The sequence below is a fragment of the Ascaphus truei genome, chromosome 8 (genome assembly GCF_040206685.1).
Source record: "Ascaphus truei isolate aAscTru1 chromosome 8, aAscTru1.hap1, whole genome shotgun sequence".
NCBI lineage: Eukaryota > Metazoa > Chordata > Amphibia > Anura > Ascaphidae > Ascaphus > Ascaphus truei.
The window spans coordinates 26951444-26977745 of record NC_134490.1 but is presented as its reverse complement, the minus strand read 5'-3'; the positions used below and the strand labels follow the sequence as shown (position 1 = coordinate 26977745).

Here is a 26302-nt window from a genome sequence, read left to right as displayed (position 1 = left end):
CTGAGCCGTATACTATGTCCCCATAGTCGATAATTGGCATTAGCATCTGAGGTGTGATACGCTTTCTGACCAGCAGACTTAGGGAGGATTTGTTCCTATGAAGTACACCTAGTTTGGCATAGGTTTTGGATGTCAGGGCATCAATGTGCATTCCGAATGTTAAATGGGAGTCAAACCATATGCCCAAGTATTTAAAACTAGTAACAGGGGCTAGGGTGGTATTAGCGTTGGTTTGAAGCTGTCATTGGAAGCTTTAAAAATTTAGCCTTGGTCCCAAATACCATTGTTACGGTCTTGTCAGTGTTTAAAACAGTTTGTTTTGGGAAATACAATTTTCAAGTCTCAAAGTCAGATTGAAGTACGTGTTCAAGGTCGGAGAGGCTATGGCTGTGTGCATATAGGATTGTGTCATCTGCATACATGTGAACTGAAGCTCCCTTACAAGCTGTAGGAAGATCATTAATGAACACTGAGAAGAGTAGGGGCCCCAGAACAGAGCCTTGCGGTACACCACAGGTGATATCCAATTGGTTGGAGTTAGAGCCTGAGATGGACACATGTTGGGATCTACCTGATAGGTAGGAATCAAACCAGTTTAAAGCATGCTTCCCTATTCCAGAGCACTGGAGTTTGTTAGCAGGATAGCATGATCAACAGTATCAAAAGCCTTTGCAAAATCTAGGAATCTTGCACCAGTAAGCAATAGCAGCATAGGAAGGGGAATGTGACCTGCAATTTGACTTTTAATGTTTGGAGAGAAACAAATTGCCGCACATTGGATTTCCAAAACTGCATTGTTCTAAAAAAAAAAAAAAAGGGCAATTTTTGTCTGGTTCCCGAAGTTCAGCGAATATTTTGCACATCTCTGCATATCCCCTTTTCCTCAGTTTGACATGGTTTTGGATGACTCAGGAGTGTTCCTCTTTCAGAGTGATCCAGCTTTGTTTTAAAAGGAAAGACACATTGTGGCTGATGAAAGGCAGCTGGACATATCTTTCCTGTGGCTCGCTTTGTGAGGGTGTAGAATTTCAGTGACTAAATGAGCTTTAATAACAACATAAAACCGCAAATATAACTACAACGTTGTGTAAATAGTATCTCCAGCACTATCACCGGGTCACTGCACATGCTGCGTGTTTGCATATATGTGCATGTTTACTTACCACCATATAACATTCCATGCGGAGATTATAATGTAGAAATATGTGATATCATGAAATACTGCACATATGAAAAGAATTCATAATCCACAACTTCATTTTATTTTTTTTATTGGTACAATTCCATTTACATGGTATAAAATTCTGATTACCTTGTATAAACAAAGTAATATTTTTTGGTTGAAGGAACAATCCACTGTTAATACAAAAAAATTATTTACCTTTTGTATTATAATCTTGTGTTCTTGCAGGCTCATCCTAAACTTCGTTGATGGGAGAGGGAGCAGCTCAGTGGGTAAAGACACTGACTGGCACTGAGAGTTTGAAGCAGGGGAGTCTTGTTCAATTCCAGGTGTTGGCTCCTTGTGATCTTGGGCAAGTCACTTTATCTCCCTGTGCCTCAGGCACCAAAAACATAGACTGTAAGCTCCACGGGGCAGGACCTGTGCCTGCAAAAATGTCTCTGTAAAGCGCTTCGTAAAACTAGCAGCGCTATACAAGAACATGCTATTGCTATATTGATGCTGATTCTGTGTGTGCTGATTCTGTGTGTGCTGATTCTGTGCGTGCTGAAGCAGCTGATTGGGCCTCTTTTGGCCGAAGTTCCAGGTGTCTCAGTGGAAGACTGAGATTCTCATTGAGCTGAAGCAGGGACTGATTGAGGCACCTGTAATCAATGGGGAATTTCGGCTGGAAACGGTCGAATCGGCTGCTTCCACATGAAAAGAATCTTTGAATCTTTCTAAGTTCCTCTGAGCTTCTCTGGGATAGAATTAAATGAAGCTTTAATTCCAATGGTACAGCCATTTTCTGGAAGGACAGGGCCAATAAACAGGATAAAGAAGCAGGGAATTTGAGGAAATATTATAAACAAGGGTCTCATTATTATCCTTACAATTAACACTGTTTGAGTCTGTAGGTTTTGATTTTTTTTTGGTATAAACATTGAGTAGAAATTGTAATTACAGGATCAGCACAGCAGAGTGAGTTACTCCCGGCCCCAGAGAGCTCAGGTATATGCCAATGAAGTGTTATTTATTCCTCTTCACAGATGAGTGCAGTGAGAAAAAGCAACTGTTCAGGTCACATGGCTCCCAGGTCATGTGACCCAAAACGTCACTTTTTCTGTCTGCACTCATCTGTCAAGATGAATAAGGAACACTTCATTGGCAGCTACTTGAGCTCTCTGGAGTCGGAAGTAACCCGCTCTGGTGTGGTCTAGGAAATTTGGTCGCTGACATTTTGCCGCAAACACGTTACCGCTGGCGTTTAGCCGCAAGTGGCTTCTTCGTAGGGACACTCAGCCACCGGCCACTTCGCTGCCAAGGTTCATCCCTAACCTAAGCTCTTACCCTAAACCCCCCAATACCAACGCTACTCCCTACCCTAAAACCCTTAACCCCCTACCCCAACTGCTAAACCCCCTAAAACTTACCCTATAGGAGAAGTTGCCGGTGGCTCAGTGTCCAGCATCGGAGTGGCTACGGTGGAAGGTCCCTCTACAGCCAAATGCCGATGGGGACTTGGTGGGAGCGAGACAGCCGTGACCAAATGTTCCATTCCGCTCTGGTGTGCTGATCCTGTATATACGATTGCTTACTTTGAGTACAGGAGGGCCCCGGGCATACAGCGGGTTCCGTTCTAAGGGCCCGCCGTATAGTGAAAATCACCAAAAAGCGGAACCGGCGATTTTCAGCTGTGGGCATGCTCAGACCGGCAATTTCTCCCCTTCTGCACATGCGCGACCTCCAGTCAGCGTGCACGACCTACGTTCTGCACATCCACGCCAGCGACAACTGCCCGTTCTGCGCATGCGCGACCTCTGACTTCCCTGGTCTGCGCATGCACAGACATGGCGGCCCCCTTCTCGGTGCCGCCATATCAGCGGATCGCCGAAAAGCAGGGCGCTGAGAAGTGGGGCCTTGCTGTATGGAAAAGCAGGTTGTCTCCAGATTTGGAATATCACGCTTTTCCAACCATTTTGGAAGATTACCTGCAGATTTAGGACAGCAGCATTAAATACAGGACTAGTATTATTATTATCGTTTATTGATCAGGCACGATCATATTGGGAGGGAATGCAAGGAAATACAATGGATTTGTCAAAGACAAATTGTAAACACAAACTGGTATAATAGATATAGAAAGGCCATTATCCACGGAGCTTAAAATCTAAAACTCAAAGGAAAAGTGGATGGCGGTCAGTGTAAGTCAAAAGGTTGTTTTGTGAAGCTAGCAATATAGATTTGTTTAGGCTGATATTCATTAAACTGCTATAATGCAGAGTGGGGTTTTATTGCATGGAAACTCCCATTGAAGTGCACTTATAACGTTTGTGAATATTATCCACTAATGCAAGCTGGGAGAAGTTCACACATCGCCATACATCAATAGAAAGGGACACATGGAACCGATTCTCTAGGCATTAATCAAACCCCATTATGCTTACATTATATATGACCTACAAAATTAATTCTCCTCTCCTTCAAATCTCTGTCCCTTACACCTGTGTTCTCATCACTCTCTAGGTGCCTGCTCGCCTCCTGCTCCCTTCTTAAGGATGTGGTCTCTGTCCCGTACATGTACTTTGTCCCTCATACTGGATGCCACCTTGGAAATCTCTTTCATACCTATGGACCTTTTCTTCTTCTCGCTATCTATCAAGGTCCATCTCTTCTCATCTTCTAGAACCACACACAGCCAGTGGTGGGATTCTAACATTTTAATCACCTGTGCGGGCGGCGTCTCCCAGCTTGTCCTCCATGCAAATCTTCTCAAAATGGCTGCACGGCGCCACGTTGCCATAACAATGCGACGCCTATGTGACGTCACGTAGCCTCTCATTGCCATAGTAACGGACGTCACGTGGTTACTTCACGTGGCGTTTCCGTTGGCATGGCAATGCGGCACCATTTGACGCCACACGACCATATTGACAAGGTGTGCAGGGAAAAGATGCTGGTAGACGCCACCCACCCGGATCGGTAAGAGAATTAAGCACCAGTTCCGTGAACTTGTTAGATTTTAGTAACAGGTCCGCACAAACCGGTGCGAACCGGCTGAATCCCACCACTGCACACAGCCCCTGTTAGCAGAGAACCCAAATCCACCACATCATATATATTGTGTAAAAAAGCATTGTGACCTTGTGCATAGGACAAAAGACAAAAAGGCCCAGTGCAACATCTAATTTAACATATTATATAGTTAAATACTTCTCTGGATATCTTCCCATAAGCAATGGTCATTCAGTTCAATGCTATGTGGTGGATTGGGGTTCTGATCTTCCAGGGGCCGTGTGCGCGTTAATTTCAGTTGGTAAAGCAACTTGGAGGTTAGCGACCCCTCCTCCCTGTTTTCAAGCTAACTCGTCCCACCTTTTTAATTGCAGCTCTTGCTAAGCACCTGTAAATCACCAGTCTGTTAAAGACAGCTCCCCTCCAGCAGAGAGGTTATGTATGAGAGCTGTTTGCAGGTGCAGCAGTGTTAGGACCTACACATGGGCCATGCTTGAAGGCGTAAAATACTTATGCCAAAGAATTGAACGAAATGACCCTTGCTTATGAGAAGATATACAGATAAATACTTAACGATACAATATGTCAACTTACATATAGTACTAGCTCTTTTTGTCCTTTGTTCATCTTCTAGAAACGCCTGAAAAGTCACCTTCACAATAGAGCATTTTTCCACACTTTCCACTACAAATGCAATTGCCCCCTTGACCTGTATGATGTGCATTTCCATGCACTCCTGTCTCTGTAGGTCTCCCAACACACCAGTTACACTGTAAGCTCTTAAGGGCTCGAACTCTCACCCACAATGTTTACTTGTCTGTATTAGAAAAATGGTGCATATCTATAAAATACTTTTCTGGATAATATCTGTACACGCCTGCGTACGTGGCTGGGGCTAAATAAATACAATGACCTTTAATACATACTCTTCAATTGTTGTTTGCAATAGGTTTTGCTGCTACAATACCTGCAGATTATATTGGCTACTCTATAAAACATAGCATTCAAAGATACAGTATTATTTTATTTGCTGGGAGGATAATTATTTGAACTAAACACTGTTGACTGTGATTGTGCAAGCACTTCGGCATTTTTCAGGGGTGCTCCAATAGCTAAGGTAGTTTTAAAGGCATACAGTCATCTTGCCTTATCAGCCAAGGGAGATACATTCCTTAGGGCTGCTCCCTTTTTAAGTCACTGCTGGCTGTGAGCCATCTATAGTTCAGCACTGCAGGCTCTGAAAGAACAGCCACTGATTGAGCTCTGAGCTCAGTTTCCTCTGCAGCAGAGAGAAGAATCCAAGTTCCTTTTACAGCTGGAAAACTGGCATTTTTTTTTCACTGCCTGTACATATTGTGCACAGATCTTCAAAAACACAGGAGCAGACTGGCAATCATGGATTCTCAACATCCCAAAACATTTTATGGTTTATAATTAATGAACAAAGCTCATATTCTACAAAAAAAATAAGGGGAAGCATTCAAGTGAGCGAGAAGCTTACAAGTTGCCTGACCATTCACTCTGTTACCTGCTGGAGGAGTTACCAAGTGAGCAAGAAATTGGAAGATTTGTTTCACTTGATCACAAGGGGAAACAATGTTTAACTGGCACAAAACCTTTACTATTGTGCCACTATGGAAGAAAGGTATGTTTCCAAGCTTTCATTTATTGAATGTTGACATAAAAGATACTTTGTATTGGTTAAGTGTTTTTGTATGCTAAAAAAATTGACATTTCTAAAATTCTGGATTGAATTTAACAACTGCATTAGGTATTTGTGTGTTCGTTATTTTCAGCTTGTAAAGAATGAAGAAAAACATTAAATTGTCACTAGAATGCTTATTGTAAAATGCTTGATGCAAAGTCTGGAACTAAACTGTGACCAGACCAATCTAACTATGAAATCGGTCTCTGCTTGCTTAGTATGTTATGTGTTCTTTCACCTCCCATAGCATTACACTAAATACAGAACAGTGAAAGTGATACACAATTGCAATAACCTGCTGCTTGATTGCAGAAGAGATGTGCATGTGATACATTACTAGGAGCCTTGCATTATCCCTACTTGCATCTCATTCCCTTCTCAGTATATTTGGTATTCTCTACATAGGTGGTCAACTCCATTCCTCAAGGGTCAGCAACATGTCAGGTTTTAAGGATATCCCTGCTTCAGCACAGGTGGCTCAATCACAATTCTTGAGTCACCTGTGCTTAAACAGAGAGATTCCTAATACCTGGCCTGATGGTGGCCCCTGAGGACTGGCGTTGGCCACCCCTGCAAGCAGGTGCTTATAAATGCAATAATTGGCAGGTTACAAATGAACTATATTTCTTAATTGATATTGGCACGAGTTTATTGTAAATTGTGCTATGATATATAGCTAGTAACAGAGGTTGCTTAGTAGGAGAGAAACAGATCAGCTCGTTTTACAGCTTCTCACACCTTGCCATATTTCATGGGTTGTCAGCTAGTCTATCAAGGAGTTTAACTCTTTCTGCAGCAGCACTATTCTTTGCAAGACATATAGACATCTGTTTATCAAAGGCTCTCGCCTGCAAAAAAAAATACAAAAAACCCCAACACCAGATCCATCAAAGAAATAACAACCTAATTTAATCAAATGGAAGCGTTCCTTTGATGCATCAGGTGGCTTACATCAGATTTGCTTCACCTTTGTAGTCGGGTTACTGATAGATTACAAGAACTTGATTAGCATATAAATCTAATACAGATTCATATATAAACGTCTCCCAGTGGTAAACCTGGTGCTCGAAACAGCACCAGGTTTATCAGGGAAAAGTCATTCTGTTCGAATGAATGGAATATTTACTTTGTTAAATCTGCAGGGGTGTCCCCTGTTTTTTTACAATAAATAAACCATGTACAGGTATTGTGTGTTGGTCACAGATACTGTTTATCGTAATGTATTTGTTTAATTTTTATAGCATATGAAACGGTTATGTTCATACGCTTTAAAAAAATTTTTTTTTACTTTATTGAACCCTCATAGTTCCATGAAAATTGTCTCCACATTTGACAACTTGCGTCTTTATTGTCCACTCTTTAGGTGACTTTATCTTTCTGTGCCCCATGCACCAAAAATAGGTTCTTAGATCTTCAGGGAACATACATTATGTATGCCCAAATTATATGGACAACACTGCATAGGATTTTTGAAGTGAAACTTCTTAGCTGACGGTGCATCTTAGAAAATTCTCATAGGGTAAAATAGGCAGAGTTGTAACACAATTTTGAAACGGATGTGAGGGATTGCGCATGTGCTGAATTTGACCGTCACTCCAGAAGCACTGCCGCAGCCTCTAATCGTCTCCCCGGAAGCACTGCCGCAGCCTCTAACCGTCTCCCCGGAAGCACTGCCGCAGCCTCTAACCGTCTCCCCGGAAGCACTGCCGCAGCCTCTAACCGTCTCCCCGGGCAGGGGGTGAGTTGGGCCAAGGTCCCAGAGTCACACACACACCTCCTGCACGGGGCTGGAACTGCACGACTACGGCCCGACCCTAAGGAGCACATTACTGCTGCGCCTGACCTTGCAGCCGGAACGTGCACCCCTCCACGGCACCGAAGCTGCACGGGCCAACCCTAAGGCCCGGGCCATGGTGCCTTCGCCAGCGCGGAGGCTGTGGGAAAAGCGGGTGGTTTCCCTGACCATGGTCAACGGGGCGTGCCTAGGGACGCCAGGGAGCTGGTTCGCCCTCATTGGGTGAACCGCTCACGTGACCGGCCTGTCACGCCAAGAAATCAGTTTGAACTGATTTCTTGCGCAATGCGCACCCCCTCCTTTGCAGATGCGCCCGCATGCCACATGGATGCGAACACTGCCTTAAGGCAGTCTGTTCGCTCAGCGTGCAGACGGCTCTGCACGGTCTGCGTTACCATGGCCCCAGCCTAAGGAGCACATTACTGCTGCGTCTGACTGCCTGCACCACCGGCCCCCAGCTGCATGAGAACGCGCGGAGCCTCACCGTGCCGAGGGGCTGCTCCGACATGCTGATCCCCGGATCTCCGCACTGCTGACTGCGGAGGACATATTTTCAAAGGGATGGCGTGATGTCACCCATGCCGCACTATTACCCACAGAGACTGAGCTACTGCACAATGTTATATATATATATATATATATATATATATATATATATACATACATACATACACATACATCTACAGTATACACACACATCTACAGTATACACACACATACAGACACTCTCACACATTCATTTAATTAAACACCACATTTCACTGGGGGGAAAAAAACCATATCGGAAGTCTTTCATTCAGTCAAAATTAAAAAGAATGTCAAAATTCTATCACAATACTAAGAAGTTTCACTTCCAATGTGCGTGCTAGGCACACTCATCCTTTTCTTTTTTTTTTTAATATTATTATTAATAACGGGTATAGTAAAATACATATTTATACATTTATTTAGACTTTCTTTTGAGCTGTGCCTTAATATAATTTGGGTGTTATTTGTTAAAATCTCTTTTTGAAATAGAATAATAACAATGTTATCAAGTGGATTGTTTTATAGAAAGATGTATTTTGCAGCACAATTATTATTTTTCTTATATAGCACTATACCATTTTGCAAGCAAATTTGAGTCCCTGCTCCAAAGAGCTTACATTCCAATTTTTAATGCGTGAAGCACCACATGATAAAGTCACATGTCCAAGGCCACTAGGTGAAATACACGCATGTAAAGCTGCGGCCATGCTGCCGCTGAGCGCGCTCATGCTTAAGAGGGGTGATGTCACCAACTCTCCAAGCATGAGCGCAGGCTGTCCTGCATAATTCTGAGAGCTGGGGGGCGTGGATCAGGCTATTTGTGTGTGTGTGTGTGTGTGTGTGTGTGTGTGTGTGTGTGTGTGTGTGTGTGTGTGTGTGTGTGTGTGTGTGTGTGTGTGTGTGTGTGGCTGTGTGCATTGACTGCTGCTGAGCGCCCTTCAAAATCAATTTTCTTTGTCTCCCCAAGCGCCGAGCTTGGGAGAACGTATGTGTCCGTGCGCGCGCCTCATGGCCGTGCAGATTCACATTCACTTAAGTAAACACGCCAAGCGCGCTCAGCGGCAGCATGGACATACCCTAAAACTCCAGTTGGCTTCTTGTAAAACTAGGTTCTAACTTTATTCAAGGGATCGATGAAAGATGGGTCCAGACAAAGGTCTGTGTGAGGACAGAAACGTCGATCCCTTGCATAAAGTATACAGGGATATACCAAATAAGTATACATGGGAAGGATGTTGATCCAGGGAATAATCTGATTGCCAATTCTTGGAGTCAGGAAGGCATGTATTTTTCCCCTTATGAGATATCATTGGATATTTTACTGGGGTTTTTTGTTCTCCTTCCTCTGGATCAATATATTGTAAGTACGCATATAGGATAAAGTATCTGTCTAAATTTAGCACAGGTTGAACTTAATGGATGGATGTCGTTTTTCAACCTTATCTACTATGTAACTATACCCTAGATTTCTAAGAAGCCAACTGGAGTGCCTGTGTTACATGCGTGTGTTCTTATATTTATTACACTAGTGGTTGACAGTGCACCCGTGGCAGGAACTTTTGTTTGTGAGTGCACCCATCTCATGCCCTACTCCAAGTCACTAGGAGACATGACACTAGGATTTGGACTGGGGTCACCTGCTATAAATTAAGTGACTTTACCACGGAGCTACAGTACTCTTTTTAGCCCAAACAAATCAATTTCTGAATTCAGCACCTAGGTGAGGAGAGGCTTTGCATATCATTCTGCATAGCAGAACCCCAGTGTGGAAATCTCAGTTATGCACAGTTATATGTAGAGTTCAGTTCTGAACCTCGTTTGGGTATGGGAAATGTGACTGACACAAGTGACCCTGGCTTGCATAGTATCTAGGTGTGTCACGTCATCTTGGTTTTGAAACAACAACAAAATATTTGATTGCTTTTTTCTTTGAAAGCAACGACTTTTATGTGCAGTAGGCAAAACAACTTCAATTTAGTTTACCCAATTGTAAATATGTGGTTATCGTAGTGAGCGTGATCAAAGGCATTATGAAGTCACTAGGGTGCCATTGTGGAAATGGAGTATGTCCAAAATCATAAAACTTATCTGTCTAAACAGGATTGTGACTCAATGACTGTCAAAACATAACAGCCTCATAAATTACCGTCTCCTCGCCAGATCATTAACCATATGTTTTTAAAAGCAACATATTTTCGCCTGAGAGTCCTCAAATTAGGAAAGGGCTCAGTTGAAAAGCTTTCATCGTGTTTGTCATGCTCTAATTTGGAACCAGTATTACAGTATATCCGGGAAGTGGCAGAACATATAGCTGTTTTTAAAAAGCACTAATCTTAAAGCTCTCTATTTTCCTTTAAAACGCTAAACAGTGCTGACATTTCACCCTTTAATCTTCTTTGTTCTGTCTAAACATGCTCAGAACATCTCATCGCAGCTCTGCCGGTATTTAAATGCGGACTTGGCACTTTTAAACTTTGTGTTTTTCCCTCAATTGACTTCCATAAAAGAAAGCTGCGTAGGTGTATGGGAATTGGTCCGTTAACAAGAGGGTCTGTTTATCAGAATTCGTCAGCTGCAAAACTGGGACAAATATATTCAACTTTTTATTTATTTATAAAAGTCTCCTGGATTGCTTCTTTAAAAAAAAAAATGAAACTCTTGCTTTTTATGGGATCTTTGCTCTGGTTTTGTTCCAGTTTTGCAGCCTGGACACTGATACATCATCCTTTAAGTCCAGAAGCCGAGATCAGGATTTAAAAAAAAAAAAAAAAAAAAAGGACTTTGCACCAAAATAAGTCTTAACTCAAGTTGTGTAAGCGGAGGAAGTACTGTATAAGAAGTGAAAGAAATGCAGGCCTATCAGTAAATAGGAAAGAATGGAGTAACGTAGACCGAATATTATTAATATCGTTTATTTGTCAAGTGTCAACAAATTCCGCAGCACGGTACTTGGGGGTTACAGAGTGACATGAATTACATACAATGAATGACACATACAAGTAAGGACAGACAAGCGCAAACAAACAAGATCCAGAAGGGAAGCTTACACTCTAGAGGAATAAGGAGCAGTGTTGGAATAAAAGTTGAAGTGGCTGCTCAATGTGGGGGTGCAGTGTGCCTCAGGGTGGAGTATAATACATTCCGTTAGGTGTGCAGGCGGCGGGCTCCTCCAGTTGATAATCCCCAATTTGCAACTTGGTGCACACGCAGAGCAAAAGTACTTTGCTACATTGGTGCTAGCTAAAAATCACTCACTTTGCACCTGTTTTGCTCAAATTGTCTTGCTACATCTCAATTTAATAGCAAAAAACGACCCCATCACCCCTTATTCCTGAGCCCTCTAGAATATGCGTGCTTCTTTTCTGTGGGATAAAAGGTACTTTGTAAAAAGGATGTTGTTTGATTATTTGTTAGCTAAGGGAAAATTGAAAAGGAACCTCCTCCAATTGTTTCTTAACACGACATAAATCTGAGTGCCACTGGACCTTCGGTATTTCCGGTCATGTGATCGCTTCAGTAGCTATCATATTGCTGTCACCGCTGCCCCATCACCCCCTGGAAGTGGAGAAATCGATCAGATCATTCCCTAGAAGACGAGCATTTGCGCCATGTCTTGTCCGGTACTTCAGTAGAGCCTCTGGCGTGCTAGGGTACCAGGTACATCACAAGGGCACTCTAAAGCAAGGGTGACCAACTCCAGTCCTCAAGCGCTACCAACAGGTTTTCAGGATATCCCTGCTTCAGCACAGCTGACTCCCATCATTATGATTTAACCACTGATTGCGCCACCTGTGCTGAAGTAGGGATATCCTGAAAAACTGATCTGTTGGTGGCCCTTGATGACTGGAGTTGGCCATCCCTTGCTCTAATGGTTAACCACAAAAAAGGTTGTTGGTAACAAGTTGATGCCAGGTCATTGTCTAGTGACAGCTCGTGAAAAAGCACATCTGTAGCTTCCTATTCCATCTTCACTGAACCGTGCCTTCAGGGTGTGAAACAAAGTGAGATTTTCATCATCATCATCATTTTTTTTTAATGTAAATACAGGCCTCCACTTAAGGGGATATCACAATGCTTTACAGTCAGTGTGAGAGCAACTACAGTTAAATACAATGATTATGTTTCACATGAGACAGACAAAGCCAGAATGATGATTATTATTATTATTATTATTATTATTATTATTATTGGCCAACATGTTCTGTAGCGCTGTACAATAGGGTTGGAGGAGGAAAACCATAAAATAACAAAAGCAAACTTATATTGTTACAGTAGATAAGCTGGGCCCTGCCCCAAGGAGCTTACACTCTATAAGGAAGGGTAAGTGTAAACATAAGGTGCAGGGGGTGCATTAAATGAGCAGAGGTTATACATTCAGTTTACACACATTTCATGGACAGTTAGAGATAATAAATGATTATGGGAATTTTAACAGAACATCTCTAACATCAGCAAACGGCTGACGCCCTTTGGCTGCCCTTCAGCTGCCGCCTTTGGGGAGACTCAAGCGGTCTCATATTAGGAAGCCCCGAGGTGAAGTGATAGCAGCTGGAAGCAAACAGACCCTCCCAGCAAAAATGAAGGGTGGGGGAGGAGGTGACGATCTCCAGGTTTTGCAAGCTGTGTCTGTCCTTTCTTGATGAAAATAAACCCTGTTGACGCTGGCTTAGTGGACCGGAGCAGTGAAGGAGAAGCATGGTGGGGAGACTCGTGTGGTCTCATATCAACGAAGTCCTGAGGTGAAGATTTTAACAAGCATACAGTATTGATGGGATATGATCTGAAACAACTCAATGAGTAACCTTAGGCCCCGATTATAGTTGCGGTGTGATGTCACGTGTGCAAAACATGCACGGAGGCGTGGCGGACGCGTCACCAGGCTGGTTCGCCCTCATTTGATGAACCGCTCACGTGACGCGGCCATCGCGCGAAAAAAAACTAATTGATTTTGTATTTTCACAAATCGCCCTGGGCGGCCACATTGAGGAACACTCGTGGTACTCGTGGCACGTGGCCACTATAATCGTGGCATTACATGGGGAAAAGGAAGACCCCCATTTTTATGAGAATTTATGACCAGAATTCCATGTTAATATACATTATATTGTGACCAGGCGCTTCATTTTGAGGACTACTGTATGTATTAGTCTCCCAGCAGCAGAAGAGGGGAAAAGAAACTTATCTCAGAGAACATTCAATAGAAGGAAATCCGATTTTTGCTTTCAGTGGGTTTGCCTTTTAGTTCAACTCAAACATTATGAAGTGCAAAGCTCTCGTGATAATGTATTTATTTAACCCGTTTGCAACATAAGAGAGCGAGAGAGATTTCATGAATACATAAACAAAACTATTGAAGCTTATGTGACGTCAAAACTGGTGCTACTGTATACTGGGGCAAAAAACTATATATATATATATTTTATTTTTTTTATATATATATTTTATTTTTTTATATATATATATTGAAATCAATAGAATACGATATTTCTTTGATGCATCTGGTGCAGTTTGTTTTGCTGAAGAATTACACCACTTTTTTTCTTCATACATAGGGGCAATTGTGCTGAAAATCATCAAATAAAGAATTGTGAGAGGCCTATTACCGTAGCTTCGAAGTGTGATAAACCGCTTCTAAAGTGCCCTTTCCGATCGGATTGGCGTGCTTTGCTATTCTGTAAGCCCTTCTCATGTGTCCAATCCGTGTCTAGAAGGCTTTTTTAGAAGCGGTTTCACTCCGGCTCTGCCAATCCGATTTAAAAAAAGCCTCCAACTCCCATTTTTTTACAAACTGCAATTCCCGTAGCTCCGTTATGCAAACCGCTTCTACAAAACTCGCCTTTCTTCTCACGCCACCTCAAGGGTGCGAGCTTGGTATTGCGAGTTACATCCAGAGCCTGAAATATTGGTTTGTCCCAGAATGCAAAACCCAGATGTCAGACTGGAGATGGAGTTAGCCCCATCTCAGGTCATTCCACATCTAAAGCAGGTACAATCCAGGTCATTTGGCTGTTAAACCGGGCAGTTTGTCACTTTTTATAGAAGCGGTTTGTTTAGAAGATGCAATTTGCCACAGAATAGGGTTTTTCTCACATTTCATTCCTCTACTTCTGAATATGCCAAACCGTGCGGTTTGGCACTGACAACTTCTAAGCTATAAGAATAGGCCCCCGAGAGTATAGTTTCCCACTGTACCCCTCAACCGCTACAATCCCCATTCTAGCCTTTCCATGCAAAATGCAACCTCTCCGTTTATTGAACAGCACGTGAACACCTAACATTGCAAGATTTAATTATCTGCATACTAAATGTGCGTACTGCATGGATTTGCGCAGTCGGAACCAATAACGACCTATCCTCCCTAGCAAAGTTTAATGTAAGTAGTAAGATTCCCTGATACCCCATGATCTGCTGTCCCCTCATTTCTGTTTTTTCTAAAACTTTATTGTTGCAGATAAATCAATTCTCACAAATTTGGGGTTCGTCTCGCTTCTTTTTTTATTCCATTGGCATTAGGGGGTTAACATGACAACCTGTGTTTACTTAAAATATACAATATTGCCAATCTGGCTCCAAGTCATTATAAAACTTTGGCCCATTGCTGTTTTTCCAACTGTAATCTCAGTGCGTTCTGGTCCGAAAGAATCCAGTCTACATTGATTAGGGGGACTTGGAAATCCAGAACTGGATTTATAAGTGCCCTTATAGAAAGTATCCCAATCTGTAACATAACAAATAAAGGGGACCTGATCTCTTCTCTTCTATTCATGAACATAATCCCTATCTTCAATCCCCGAGGCTCCTCTCCTCTTGTCCTCCAGAAACCTATCTTCCAGAATCTTCCTCCTATCCACTGCTGTGTGATGTCAATATCTCTGTGGCAACACATGGTGGGGCCCAGCGTATGCTATTAACCCCTAGCAGCAAACCGGTAACCCTGTTGAGTGGGGCTACATATACAATGTTGTATCCAGAGTGCAGCTACAGAATTTAAAATGCTTCACATCACCAAAGACGATAACCGTAAGAAAAATAACAAAAAAAATTAATTGAGCAAATAGTATTTGCTAATTTAACATGCATGAAAAGCAGGCAAGGAATTTAAATAGACACATTTAATGCTCTTGGACCGTGAAGCATCATACAGTTCTTTCTGTATAGCGATTAATAAATATTTGATTGCTTTAGAACTGACTAAACAAGAAGCAATGTACACATTAAATATAGTGAAAGATCATAGAATGACAATGTTCAAGTGGCATATTTACTATGTATTCCGGAACCTGTACTTTGTGAGAAAACGTGGAAATTAACAGTAATGCCATTCCAGGTCTGCAGGGCAGAAGAACAATGCTCACTGTCTTTTATGAACAAGAGTTTTTTTGTTAAAGCAAGTTTTCTACCTTCGGTTCAATAATTTTATATATCACGTAGGCAAAGAAGGGTGGGTAGCCGTGTTGGTCCTTTCTTCCATGTAGTATTAGGGAGAGGGAGTAGGGGGTATGATACCTTTATTGCACCAACAAGTAGTTGATATGTTACAAGCTTTCGAACCTCTCGGGATTACCCCATGAAGGACCCTGAGAGGTTCGATAGCTTGTAACATATCAACTACTTGTTGGTCCAATAAAGGTATCATACCACCTACTCCCTCTCCCTCCTTTGTTACTACATATATCACAAACACCTCGAAGTAACATGAATGTTGGCATTTCCAAACACTGAACATTACATCACTAATATCCGTACAACCTATAAACTTGAAATATTTTGGCACTTGAAAATAGGTATACTTTAGTTCATCTTTATACGTGGGATTTATGAGCTTCCAAGTATGTGAGCATGTCTTGTGAAGGGACCCCAACATGTACCGTTTACTACATGCATAATCTGTTTCACAATGAAACATGTATTATTTGTATAGAGTAATGGAACATATCCCTTAATCTTCTGATCAGGCAATTTATCAGATCTCCTTTTGTTTTGCATGTAGTTAATGGCATCAATATACCTGCTACAATAACTAACTGCAGGTTCTGAGTTTCAAGCAAACAGGCGCTCGAGAGAGATAATGGAGCATGGCACAGAAATCGGGGCAGTACCTGTTAAATAGGTACAGTTTGAGTGTATGTTCCAATGTATTTAAAGTTTTGCCCCGGGATTTACTAAGGTGCGATATGAGTTATCTCACCACGTTATCTACCATTGACTTGAATGCCAGTTAACGCGGGATTGTGGTACAATAGCCGCACAATAAGTCATTCTCCCACTTGGTCACTGGCATTGTGGGAGGTCCATGGGGGCCATGATACAGAATTTGGATACTCTGGTCAATTCTCTGGTAGATGTAGTTGGTTAAAGGTTTAATCCCAGTTTGTGTGTTTTTATTGCAACCTATCAGTAAACATTCTTGAGCTCTTTACATTTATTTTGCAACTTTCTTTATTAGTACTTAAGAAATCTCTCTTATTTTATTCCTAGGGAGATGATAACATCCCTTCTCCATTCCCCCACCAAGGATAGATTGCTATTTATTGAATTAGTGTAAATGTGAGTTTTAAGCAGAATTTTTAAAACAAACAGGCTTTAAAACAGGCAAATATAATATTAATAAAATGAATGTAAAAATAATGTTAGAAAGCAGAAATGTTAAAAACAAGTTGAATACTTGCCCAATATTTGTCTTTATGAATGTATTTATATAGCACTACTAATGTACGCAGCGCTTTACGGGTGTAGTAAGACAGTGGAGGGAGATAATATAGAACGTATCATGTGTTTTAATCAGGAAATTAACCATAGGAATTAGGGAGCTTATTCTAAATGGAATTGTGGGAGACTTACAGAATACAACAGGAGCAAGTGCAGTATAGAACAGTATATCTGGAGAACGAGGAGCAGTCACGGGCCCAAACTAACCAAATGCTTTTGTTGAAGAGTTGAAATTACACATGGCTGGACGATGGGGAGTGCTGGGGATTGGTGAATTCTGGGGTGGGTAGGGAGTCAAAACGGAGACATTCCAGACGCTAAGAGACAAATGGAACATAGAGGAAACAGACTTTAGCAGAGAGTAAGGGACAAGAAAGGGATACAACGGGAGTTTAGAGATGATATGTTTGAGGGGGTAGAAGAATGTACAGATTTGAAGGACAGAAGGAAAATGTTCTAGCTAAAGCAGAGTTTGATGGGGGGGGGGGGGAGCCATTGGAGGGATTTCAAGAAGAGGAGAGAGGAAGAAACAGATCTAAGAGAGAGTGAGAGAACTATAGCCGCAACATTTAAATAGTTTGTAGAGTTTGAAGTTGGGAGACAGGAAGGCCAAGGAGAAGGTTTCAAAGGTTTCAATAATTAAGTCGAGCGATAATGAGGTCATGCATGAGTGTTTGAGTTGTACATGAAAGTGTGGAATCTGACAATGTTGCAGAGTTAGGCCAAGTTTATATTGGCGGCGTCGCTACGTGCGCGCGCTTGCACGTCAGGCACAATTCAGTAATTGGGTATAGTAGTTATCCAAGTGCCTGCGCGCCTGCAGGCAAAGAGGTGCGTTGACGCGGCACCATTTTGAGGGAACAAAAAAAGTTGTCTTCTTAGGCGGCTGCCGCGTGACGTCAGCGTCACGTGAGCTGGTTCAGCAAATGAGGGCGAGCCAGCTTTGTGACACTCCCGCCACGCTTCCGCATCGCCACCAGCACTATGAGCAATCATCGCTTCTGCTCCAACCCCGCGGCAAGGTACGAGCTCTCACTCTCGCAAGCAAGCGGAGTGTATGAGCTTAGCCTTAGACTTAAGATTTAGCAACAGCATGAATGTGAACAGATGGAAAGGGAGTGAGTCAAATATTACTCCTAGGCAGCATGCTTGGGAGACTGGATGAGTAGTAGTGGTATTAACTGTGACCGGAAATGGAGCAATCAGGCCGGTTTAGGTGGGATCATGATGAGCTCCTTTTTAGACATGTTAGCCGCAGGGCATTCCATCATGATATAGCAGAGAAACAATGGGTGACTTGGGACTGGATGTCAGCAGTGAGTTTCGGTGTTGTAATAAACAGTTGGATTACCTGCATACAGGTGATATTTGAAGCCAAAGGACAGAGCCCTGAGGCACGCCAACAAGACAGGCTGACAGGAGGAGAGGAAGAGCTGGCAATAGAGACATTGAAGGTTCGGTTGGAAAGATCAGATGAGAACCAGGAGTATGTATGGTTAAATTGCAATCATGAACTAAAATTAGGGTAAACAAGTATTTACAGATATAACTCTGGTTGCAGATACTTTGTCCAGTCTGTAAAACATTGGTGGTACAGATGTTCTGTTGCTTTATGGTGTAACAGAAAAATATAAGGTTGGTAGTTCCTGGTCTACATTATTCTGAATTGGTTAACCAATGCTTTGATCATGTACTATATAGTGAAGTGGAAATGTCAAAGACTGACTGATTGATAGTGGGTTGTTGTCTTCATTAAGTACAGTATTAATAGAGCATTTCCCTTCAAACTTGGACCTTGTTGGCATCATTTGAATGCATTACTAATTCAAGGGCAATCGTAGTGAACAACGTACATATTATTTTTGAATATTACCAATGTATTTCTGCTAAAGCTGAGCAGGTGTAATATTTGATTACTTAATGCAGGGGTGGCCAATTCCAGTCCTCAAGGGCCACCAATAGGTCAGGTTTACAGGATATCTCTGCTTCAGCACAGGTGGCTGAATTGAAAGTTGAGCCACCTGTGCTGAAGCAGGGATATCCTGAAAACCAGACCTGTTGGTGGCCCTTGAGGACTGAATTTGGCCACCCCTGCTCTAAACGTTAACTACAAAAAGGTTGTCAGTAACAAGTTGATACCAGGTCATTGTCTGGTGACAGCTCGTGAAAAAGCACATCTGTAGCTTTCTATTCCATCTTCACTGAATCGTGTCGAAGTATGGAAAACAGTGAGATTTTCATCATCATCATCATCATCATCATCATCATCATCATCATCATCATCATCATCATCATCATCATCATCATCATCATCATCATCATCATCATCATCATCATCATCATCATCATCATCATCATCATCATCATCATCATCATCATCATCATCATCATCATCTTAGACCGAGTCACTGATTGAGCCACCTGTGCTGAATCAGGGATATCCTTAAAACCTGACCTGTTGAGGTGTTTCTTGAGGACAGGAGTTGACCACTCCTGGCTTAATGTGTTAGGACAGATCCACGATCTAGTGTCCCATAAATATCTGTCAGGCAGATCCATTTATTTTGTGCAGTAAGATGTAGTGTACAGTTCGGCTAGTACAACTGGTTAAGAGACCATGTGTTCCGGCAGAGGTGGGGATTCCGGCGAGGTCTGAAGCGTTAATGTAAAAGCAATAAATAGACTAAATAACCATTGTGACATTTTTTTTTGTTGATGCTGTAATAACATTATTCTGCCACTTTAATTTCCACTTCAGATATTTTGGAAGAACACATGTTATGTTCCTGTGGTATAGATTTTGAAACCCATCGCCATTATTTAGAGGTTCCGGAAGAGTATTCACATAGTACATTGTATTTTTGTCCCGGGAGGTTGAGAAATGGTATTATGCCTCAGGCTGAGCTTTGTATAACTAAAATCACAAATAGTAGTAAAGCTTGTACTTTAAATAAAACGGTATCCTCTTTTTCTAACTGTACTGCGTTTGTAACAGGAAAGAAGACCACTGCATCTAAGAGTGAGGAGGTGGTGCTGACCCAAGTGAAGAAGCTTCAGAATGGTTATGGCAATGACATGGTTGCAGCTCCAAGTTGTTTGAATGGAGACCTGTTTCTTCATGCTGACCACTCTTCAGATTGCCAAAACGATTTGACCATTAAAGAAAACACGTCAAAATCAGTCTATGACAACACTCTGTCGGAATTTGGAGCCACGGAGTCCCTTTGCCAGCTCAAGAGATTATATAAATTTGAATCTGAGGATTCTGGGGTGGAGATGCCAAGCGGTGCCAACTCTCCTTCCACTCCAACAGATTCAGAAAAGAGCTTTGTGATTCACAGCAGAGATTCTTCCTGTGATTCTGGGGTCCTCAGTGCATCTTCGTCCCCTATGGTAGACCACGTTGAAATAAAAGCATGTACAGATAAAGCAGCAAACCATACATTCCTCCCTGACATCGAAGACACTGGCAATGTGCAGGAGGCGGAAGATCCTGAAACTACCATGGAAGCTTTCATTGACTCCCAAGAGGAGGACGACCTCGACTTGTCCTCATGCAGCAACCAAACCACGTTTGAAAACAAACCTGCTGTAGATGGTCTCTCCAATACAGACCATTCGGCTGTAATGGCTGATGAAGATAGCAAAGCAATCAATGATTTTTACAAGGACACCTTTGATGGTATACAGGATTTGCATACACACAGTCAACTAAAAAGATACCCGACAAGTGACAGCTTGGATGAATATATGGACGAATGTTGTAGACTAAGCGAGGTAAGAACATTTACCCAAAGTCATATACAGTAGTCATATTTATTAAGCAGGCTGCGATAGCAAACTGGTAGGCCTCTTGCAGCAATAAGGTGGTTTCCAAGCGCCAGAAGATGTTGCACGGCACAAGACTGCTGAGTAAATATGGGCTGTACCGCATAAAGGGAGGTACATACCCGTTTCCGGTTATTTCCCTATTATAAATGGGTTTACTTAAATGCCTTGCAGCTTGGTTTACCAAAAACCTGTGGTGGGACCATTTTATTAGGGGGTACAGGAAGCTTACAATGGGGGTTAAGAGTGACAGGAGGGACATATACACTGGGAGATGCAGAAAGTGCCACAGAAAAAGGAGGACATGGCGAGACAAAGATAGTGACAGAGAGAGACGCTATTCTCCCTGCATCTATAACCCAGTTACTATATTAAATCGTAGTCGAATTCCTATTCCTTTACGAGGAATTTTTTGGGGGGAGCCCAATCCTCAATTTAACTTTCCAGGTAAGGAAAGTACAGTACTTATATCACGGGAACCTGGGGATTCCCCGAGGCCGGAGGACTGTGTGCCTCTTACGTTGTATTTGTACTTGCCTACAGTAGACAAAATCTGGTGCTATCAAACTTTGCTAATTTCCCTATATAAATATTCTATTCATTGTCCCTTTAATCACCCTGGAGCTCTTTCTTGCACCAGTTCTGCAACCAGAATGCATTGATAAACAGCCCCCAAGCCTTTCATGTGCCATTACTTTGAGCACGGTGTCTGGGGAAAAGGAAGGGCTCTTGTAATAAACAAACCACACATAATTATATCCGCAGGCTGCACTCTGAAATGTAACCCTAGTATGTCACGTAGTGCAGTGTATATAATAAGTACCTACCAGTGTGGTCTATGCCAGAGGTGCTCAAGGCCCCGCCCTCCCCCAGCAGGTCAGGTTTTCAGGATATCCCTGCTTCAGCACAGGCGGCATAATCAGTCCCTGCTTCAATGCAGGTGGCTCAATCAGAGGCTCAGTCTTTGATTGAGCCACCTGTGCTGAAACTGGGATATCCTGGAAACCTTATCTGTTGTGGGGGGGGGGGGGGTCTTGAAGACTGGCGTTGAGCCCCACTGGTCTATGCAGTAAAACAGCTTTTTAGGAGACCTTGGGCTCAGCGATAAGCATTCCCTCAGTTTGGTGCTGGAAAGAAAACAAGAGACTGTTCATGGCGTTTATTTTCACAGGGAGGCAGTAGGATAACAATATAAAGCTGAATACGGTTAATAATTCACTACGCTACCCCTGCTGAATGCATGATTTCTGGGCGTCTGACATGTTATGCATTTTTGATAAGAGAAAATATTTGCACTGAGACAAATAACTTTAATAGCCAAACAATTATAATATGGTATAACACCCACCCCCCCCCCCTCCCCAATCTGCAAAGCTCATTGAGACGCTCATTATTCTAAATATCTGAACATCCCATTGAGATAGGCTAATAATGCATTATATCGGGGTGGGCAACAGTCCTCAAGGGCCACCAACAGGTCAGGTTTTCAGTATATCCCTGCTTCAGCACAGGTGGCTCTGTCAGACTGATTGAGCCGTCTGTGCTAAAGCAGGGATATCCTGAAAACCTGACCTGTTGGTGGCCCTTGAGGACTGGAATTGGCCTGCAGTATATGATGACCACAAATTAACCCCTTTGCTGCTAACCCTAGGGAAGGGGTCTCCAAACTCTGTCCTCAAGAGCCGCCAACAGGCCGGATTTTATGGATATCCCTGTTTCAGCACAGGAGGCTCAATCAGTGGGCGGCCCTTGAGGACTGACTTTTGAGACCCCTGCCCTAGAGTATTGTGGATAAATAGATATGTACAGCAGCCCCCACCCCAAAGTTAACTATATCCCCCAATCTGGGGGCTTTAGTCACACTGTGATGGTGTACGGGTAATTTTACAGCACAAACGCAGCTTTAAAAAGGTGCTAAAAAAATAAATATACAGTTTGTGTGTGTGTGTGTGTGTGTGTGTGTGTGTGTGTGTGTGTGTGTGTGTGTGTGTGTGTGTGTGTGTGTGTGTGTGTGTGTGTGTGTGTGTGTAGCCATATTTGTTTATTTTATTTTATAATAAACTACAAAATTGACCTCCACTTATGCAAAAAATAGGATTAAATATATTTATGGGGGGATTGCTGCTTAGTACCACTACTCTTGTTAAGCCTTTTTGACAGTGGTCTCTTGGAGTGCCATTTCCCTTCTCCTCACGGGTCTAAAAGGGTTAATGAATACCAACCAATAAGTAACCAGGACGTGGCGATGCATTGCAATGATCGTTATTTCTTTGTTCACCTGCAATGACATTGCCGACAGCTATATTACCCTCCCGATCAAATAAAGCAAACTACTGTATGAGCCCAGAGGTAAGGGGGGGAAGGTTATAATCAAGGAAAGCTCCGGGTTCACAGTTTGCAGCACAGATTGATGTAACAAACATTAGCAAATACAATACTTTTAAATAGAAAAGTAAAGCAGGACATGTACTAAGATTATGTCATGTGCTCAGTACAGCGCAGAAATTTAGTCTTGCGCCAATTTGCTCTGGTGTCAAGTGTACAATTTTAAAGGTGCAATCCCTGGTAACAGCAAAAAGTTACATTTTGTATGAATGCAACGGTGTTACTGGGTTCTTTAAACAAATGTAACCATGCTTATAGCAAAGATTTGGCTGTTAAAACCCCCATTTCTTTGGAAAGTAAGCACAAATCCCGTTTCTTCGGGGCCTCTAATTGGGGTAACTGTTTGTCAATCAAGCGTTTTCTTTCCCCCTGTTCTACCTTAGCCTTATTAGAGAGGCAATAAAGATAAGAGGAAGAGGGAGAGCGGCTGTACCCCATGTTCAACACACCGTAACATAAGACAAAAGAGCCAGAGGAAATCAAACCCCGCTGTAGTCTCAGTTTATCATGTTTACACACTAACTTTAAAGCAGCCAGAGGGTTTAACTTTTTAATTTTTTTATTACTACTGTAGATTGAAGCAGGGGATCTCCGTAGCAGGACGGTGTTAATTTCGGCTCCGACGACCCCCTGCTTCCAGAGATACTGACCTCCATTGGGGGTGCCGGGATCTCTGCGGCACAGAGAAACTGTGTGCCTAACATAAATGTGCCGTTTAATGTCCTGCGGCCCAATCGCAAGCTGTGACATCATCCCTTGTGGCTTCCTGTTAGCCCAGGTGACCGGGACATTTAAACTAAAAAGCGATACTGGCACCCCTTCCAGTATCTCAGGAAGCAGGGGGCCCCCCGGAGCTGGAATTAACACAGTTCGGCTCCGGAGACCCCCGTGTTCATACCTGTAATAAATAAATGTTAGAAATGAAACACGTATTGCTGCTTTAAAAATAATTTTACCATAAATCCCAGTGTGTTCTTGTGACCTCGGGTTTGCCACTTTATCTCCAAGTACCTCCAGCACCAACATTGGGTTCCCCTCCCCCCCCCCCCCAAGGCACCTAAAATGATATATATATTTTTGTTACTACAATGAAAAGGTTATTTTTCTCCAAATAAATCAACCAAACATGTTTACGGTCAGAAACTCTTATCTCCTAAAATAAAAACCAACCAAGTTAGAATGTAAAGCGTTCCGTTATATGTTCACACTATTAATTATAAACTATTCAAATATAACCAAAAATATATCGCTGGATAAATCAGGGGCAGACAACTTCAGTCCTCAAGAGCTACCAACAGGTCAGTTTTCAGGATGTCCCTGCTTCAGCACAGGTGGCTCAACCAGTGGTTCAGTCAAGGACTGAGTCACCGATTTGAGCCACCTGTGCTGCAGCATGGATATCCCGTAAACCTGACCTGTTGGTGGCCCTTGAGGGCTGGAGTTGGCTACCCCTTGGATAAACCAATGAACAGATCTCTGAAAACGCACATTTGCAGTACACGTTTCTATGTTGATTGCGTTACTACAAATCTGTGCATGGGGTCACTACAGAACAGGTTGTCCAAATAATCCAGCGATGAGATCCTCATTCTGCGCCAATTAGCGTTACAGTAAAAGGAAGTATGTTTGAAATCTTAAGAAGGATTAAGGATATGAGCTCGTGAAGAATGTTACTGGGGGCTTGGCTACCTTATTCTTTTCTTTAAAACATAGATTACTGCCTTTTCCCAATGAATAGCTCGATAGACATTTCGACTGTCCATACAATTCCTTCTTGTACATTTTAATTAGTGGCTTTTTCTCTTAGGGCAGGCCACTCTTGAAACAAAAATGTCCACAGTTTAGAGTTGGGGGGTACAGAAGATCCATTATACAACATTTAAAAATGTTCCCGACCTGTACTGAGTCAGCAGCGTTGCCTTGCTTGTTTTTCTGACGGTGTAATTATCTACATTTCTCAGCACCGGTACAACATTGTTTAAATTATTTCCATTTTAAGAAAATAAAGAAGTCTTTGTAAAATCAGTCTTTAGAAGGCAGTTTGGCATCTTTCCAGTGGCCCATGGGTTCTATACTTTAGAAGCCTGCGTATATCCTATAGTGTTGACAGGTTGTTGAATTGTATTCAAACTGGATCTTCATTGGGCTTTAGAGGCAATTGTGTCGTTCATCTTCAGAAGAAATAGAACGCTGCCATTGGAGATATTCTCCCTTGTTAAGCACTCGCTCAAAGAGCACATTAATCTTGTATACCCACGGTATATGTTGACAAAATGAAATAGTATGATACGCTTGTATGACATTTTTACACTGGAAGGTTAAAGGTTATGTACATAGAAGATATCCAACATTGTCATGTTTACAGGATTATTACAAATGAACTCCGATTGAGAGGTTTGTGCTTGTTTTGTTGCTGATGTATTACTTTGCTCTACATTTTTTTCTGTTATATTTATTATCATCAGGAAGTTGAAAAAAGTCAGCGAGTTAAAGTGTATGCAACTAGGACAAGGTCCAGTGTGGTGGGGGCAGCTTGGTTACTTTTATGAAGTGTCTGTAAAGCTTTTAAGGAGTACTTCAGTATCAGGAGATACCTTTTTTTATTTGGACTAACAATTGAGACTATAAGACAAGCTGTCGATAGTTCTCCTCGCTTCCTCAGATCAGCAAATACTGATTTACAGAGATTCCATGAGCTTAACACAGAAAAGAAAAACAAGATAGCCATGTAAGGCCTCAGATATAGTGGGCGAGACGGAGCGCATGGCGGGGCGAGCGCCTCTTGGCCGAGCCATCTGTGGACTGAGATCACTTGCGACGGGGAGGCGTGGCTGTGACGTCACGAGGCTGGTTCGACCTCATTGGCTGAACCGTACGCGTGACCCGGCCGTCACGCGATGAAAACAAATTCCTGTCTCCAGAAAACGCCGTCGCGCGTGCGGTCGCTTGCTCTCTTGCCTGCCTCATAGAGGTGCGGCCTGTTGTTCGTGCCGCGCCCACATTTGTGCTCAGTATGGACGGGGCCTTAGGCAGAGAAGGAATATTCGTTTCTCCTGAGGAAGTTGTCTAGCACAACGAAACGCGTAGAGCCACTTCTATTGCTGCAGCTGCTCTTTTCACTGAAGGCTCCCGAGTTGCCGAGTTCCCCCACCGCTCCCCTCCAAGACCGGACGCC

General features: G+C 42.6%; 1 protein-coding gene across 1 annotated transcript in view; it reads left to right on the top strand.

Moving 5' to 3' along the window:
• Positions 1–5403: 5403 nt before the first annotated feature.
• The window catches only part of LOC142501273 (uncharacterized), a 70298-nt gene continuing 49399 nt past the window's right edge, over positions 5404–26302 (top strand). The window contains exons 1-2 of the mRNA XM_075610927.1: positions 5404–5822; positions 19910–20691. Of these exons, the coding sequence (XP_075467042.1) occupies positions 5774–5822; positions 19910–20691 (831 nt within the window). The 5' untranslated portion in view covers positions 5404–5773. The remainder of the gene's footprint in view (positions 5823–19909; positions 20692–26302) is intronic.